Genomic DNA, 4,590 nt, shown 5'->3' with positions numbered 1-4,590 from the left:
CAAAACAAAAAAATGAAAAAAGAAAAAAAAAACCCACACATACAAAACCCAATCCCTCATGGCCGACCCAATTCCTCCCTCTTCTACCATGGCCGAAGCATCCCTACCTCCCACATCCCTCTCTGGTGCTCATCACATGATATCCCTCAAGCTCACACCTAAGAACTATGTTTATTGGCACACACAGGTAGTACCCTATCTCACTGGCCAACGTCTGTTCGACTATATCACAGGTGACTATCATTGCCCTCAAGACTTTATCAAAGCCAAGGCATGGCGTGAACAAGACGCCTCTATTATGAGCCTTCTCATCACCTCTCTCTCTGAAGAGGCCTTTTCTTTAGCAGTTGGATGGACCACTAGCAAAGAGATCTGGGATGCACTCCATGCTACATTCAGTTCTACGTCTCTCATCAAAATCTGGTTCACAAACCAGATGAGACCATTACTCAGTTCCTCCATCGAGCCAAGCATCTCTCCGATGGTAGGGAAGCCCCTCCCACAAGAAGACTTTAACATCCGCATCTTCTGAGCCCTACACATTGACTATCAAACACTAGCTTCCATTATGATGGCACAAAAAGAGCCCATCTCCTACACCGACATGCATGGTCTTCTTATGAGTCATGAGAACCTTTTTCACTCACGCCTTCCCATCATTGATCCTGCCATCTATGCATCAGCCAATGTCACTCACCAAGGCCGTGGCCCTCCTTCCACTAGTGGTCGTGGTACAGGCTCCTCCCGACGCCTTGGTCGTGGCCGTGCCAGTGGATTTGGTCGCTCTAATGCATTCGCTCACAATCCATGCACCATCTGTGGATGTACTAATCATCAGACAGACACTTGCTACTACCGCCCACAGGGAACTATCAAAGCTTGCATTCTACCTACCCCTCCCCATCCCGACAATCGGCCACCACCTCAACCCAATGCCTACCATACTACACCCTTCCCTCACCCTCAAGCCCCTAACCCTGTGCCCCCACCCCATCACCCTCCACCTCCCCACTCCTTCACCACCTCTTAGATTCCTAATACTGGAGCCATCCACCATTCCTCCCCTGACTTGACCAAATTCTCCACCTTGATCCATACACAAGTAATCACAAACTCGTGGTTGGTAATGGTAAGGACCTTCTTATATCTCACATTGGCACTGCTTCCATCTCTTCTCTCTCTCGTTCCTTTTTTCTTTCTAATGTTTTACATGTTCCCACTCTTACTTGCTCTTTGTTATCTGTTTAACAGTTTTGCCATGACAATCATGTCTACTTTGAACTTCACTCCTCTTTACCCTATTCACTGGACACAGTAAGAATGGTCTCTATTTAGTTCTAGCGTCACCTTATGCCAATCTGGCCTCTGCCTCATCTTTCACTTGTTGGCATCATCGTTTAGGGCATCCTCATAAACATGTGCTTTGTCTGATGTTATCTGGTCATCAGCTCGTGAAGTCTCCTTCTTTATGTTCTACTTGCCAAATGGGCAAAGCTAGTAGATTGTCACTACGTGAAACTCGTTCTCATAGTTCATTTCCTTTGGATTTGGTTTTTAGTGATGTATGGGGCCCCCACCTCACAGTTTCTTCAACTGGGAATCGTTATTTTCTTATATTTGTTAATGACTATACTAAATATATTTGGTTTACTGCTTTAAAGTTGAAGTCTGATGTTTACTCTGCCTTTCATACTTTTTAGGCTTTGGTGGAACATCAGTTCTCTCGCTCTATTCAAACTGATTCGGGGGGGGGGGGAAGAATTCCGTACTCTCCCATCTTACTTTGCCAAGTTGGGCATCCAGCACAGGTTATCTTGCCCTCATACTCATGAGTAACAGACACATTGCTAAAACTGGGATTACCCTACTATCCCATGCAGTTGTTCCCCAAGCTTACTGGGATTATGGTTTTGAAACTGCGGTCTTTCTCATCAACCGCATGCCCTCCTCTGTCACAGGTAACAAATCCCCCCATCAGTTAGTTACAGGAAATTCTCCAGACTACTCTTTTCTAAAAATCTTTGCATGCTTTTCCTATCCATGGCTCTGTCCTTACAACCATCACAAGGTTAAACTCAGTTCTGCCTCATGTGTTTTCTTAGGTTACAGCCCTTCCTATCATGGTTATCATTGTATGGATCTTATCACTTGTCGTATCTACATATCTCACCATATCAGATTTGACGAATCTACTTTTCCCTTTCACACTACACCACCATCCTCATCAACCCAACCCCCTCCCACTTCCCCTCCCCCGTGGGGCATTGCACCCAAAATACCTACCCCTCAACCTCACCCTACCTCTCCACCTCCACTACTAAACCCACCCATCCCTCTTCCTACCCCCCCAGAACTGCCCCTACCTGAACCACCATCTCCCATAACCCTGACTCCTCTACCCCCCCCCGCACCAGAACCCTAACTGATCTCTATGCCGATCCCCTGACCCCCTCTACCACCACCTCACCTGACCTGGCTGAACTACATGCTTCTCCCAGGCCCATAAGGTTCCTCATTGGCGATCTGCTATGTCTGATGAATTTAATGCTTTATTACGTAATGGTACTTGGTCTCTTGTGCCTTATAGGGAAACTATGAATCTGGTTGGCTGCAAGTGGGTGTACCGCATCAAACGGAAGGTAGATGGCTCCCTTGAGCGATATAAGGCCCGTTTGGTTGCTAAAGGATTTCGTTAACAACTTGGTCTTGACTACCATGAGACCTTTAGCCCGGTCATAAAACCTACTATCATATGGACAGTCCTCTCCTTAGCCATATCTAAAAGATGGGATGTTCGTCGGCTTGATGTTCAGAATGCGTTCCTGCATGGTATTCTATTTGAGGAAGTCTACATAGCTGAACCCCAGGGTTTTGAAGATGCCCTGCGCCCTAATCATGTCTGTCACCTCCACAAGTCCCTATATGGGCTCAAATAGGCTCCTAGGGCTTGGTTTCACCGATTATCTGAGTTCCTCACTCGCTCTGGTTTTTTGTCAACCCAAACCGACACATCACTGTTTATCTACATATAGGGTTCTATAGTCACATATGTCCTTGTCTACGTAGACGACATCTTGGTTACAGGGAACTAACCAACTCATGTTCAAACTCTCCTTCATCAGCTTGCTTCAGAATTCTCTGTCAAGGATCTTGGTCGTCTCAGTTTTTTCCTTGGGATTGAAGCCCTATATTAGTCTGATGGTGTCCAACTCTCTCAACATAGGTACATAACTGATCTCCTCCAGAAGGTAGGCATGACTGACTGTAAGCCTGTCACTACCCCCATGGCCACCACCTTTGCAGCCTCTTCCACAGGGTGTGTCCTTCTTTCGGGCTCCACTAGGTATCGCTCCATTGTAGGTGCTCTCCAATACATCACTCTCACCAGGCCTGATGTGGCTTATTCAGTGAATCGTGCCTACCAGTTTATGCATGCCCCCATCGAAGACCATTGGGCACTAGTCAAATGAATTCTACGCTATCTCCAAGGTACCAAGGATCATGGGTTGTTCATTTCCAAATCTTGCTCTCTCCAGTTACAAGCATTCTCTGATGCTGACTGGGCTGGTGATAGTGCAGATCGTAAGTCTACAGGTGGCTATGCTATCTATATGGGTCCTAATCTAATCTCATGGGTCTCCAAGAAGCAGAAGACAATTGCATGCTCCTCAACCGAGTCTGAGTACAATGCAGTGGTTGATGCCTGCGCCGAACTCACTTGGCTTCATTCTCTCTTTGAGAAATTAGGGATCCCTATTCCCATTGCACCCATTCTTTGGTGTGACAACATTAGGGCCACTTACCTTTTGGTCAATCCGATCTTTCATGCTCGTACCAAGTACGTTGAAATTGACTTCCACTTTGTCCGTGATAAAGTCGCATCTAAGGACGTTTAGGTGCAGTTCATTTCAACACATGACCAAATAGCCAATATCCTCACCAAAGCTCTCAGCACATCACGGTTCTCCTTTCTACGGGACAAGCTGCGGATTCGACCATTCAAATCCCCACATTGAGGGGGTGTATCAGAACAGTTAGCATCCCACTCAAACTCAGTCTCTAGAGTCATACTCACACTCAACAACCTTTCCTACATTGTAGGCATTTTCAGTGAGCACAAACTTTAGAGACTGACTTGCAATCCAAGACTACCTCATGGGACAGCAGAGTTGGAATAGGACTCTCACATGTGATAATAGACATCAAGTCCATTACTCACATATGTTAACAGAGTCCTACCCTGTTACTATTAGAGTTTGAGTCTTCCACATGTGATCATAGAGTTTGTCTATAAGTCAAACATTGTAATCTCTACATAAGAGCACTATTGTATACTCATCACAATTAATGCCAATATACAATTTCAATAGGGCTGGTGATCAATTCCTGATTGGGGAGACGCATCTCATTCCTATGGGGGCTAATTCCATGGTTGCACCGGAAGGAGATCTAAATAGGGAATTCCCTTCTGCAGCAGAAGTCCACGTGACGGAGAATTCTACAACGAGAGATGCTCTGACTGGTGAAGATGCTTCAATGAGAGAAGTGGGTATTGGCACTCAGGAGGGGATAAGCCAACCTCTTCTTTCT

At 46.0% G+C, this 4,590-nt stretch overlaps 1 protein-coding gene across 1 annotated transcript in view; it reads right to left on the bottom strand.

The window, feature by feature from the left end:
- LOC122064132 (L-type lectin-domain containing receptor kinase IV.2-like) overlaps positions 1 to 4,069 on the bottom strand; it is a 9,926-nt gene extending 5,857 nt beyond the window's left edge. Inside the window, exon 1 of the mRNA XM_042627841.1 lies at positions 3,941 to 4,069. Within this exon, the coding sequence (XP_042483775.1) occupies positions 3,941 to 4,069 (129 nt within the window). The remainder of the gene's footprint in view (positions 1 to 3,940) is intronic.
- Between the last annotated feature and the right edge of the window lie 521 nt (positions 4,070 to 4,590).

Source organism: Macadamia integrifolia, unplaced genomic scaffold (assembly GCF_013358625.1).
Source record: "Macadamia integrifolia cultivar HAES 741 unplaced genomic scaffold, SCU_Mint_v3 scaffold1537, whole genome shotgun sequence".
In the NCBI taxonomy this organism is placed as follows: domain Eukaryota; kingdom Viridiplantae; phylum Streptophyta; class Magnoliopsida; order Proteales; family Proteaceae; genus Macadamia; species Macadamia integrifolia.
The sequence above is the reverse complement of the archived record's forward strand: the minus strand, read 5'-3'. Positions and strand labels throughout refer to the sequence as shown.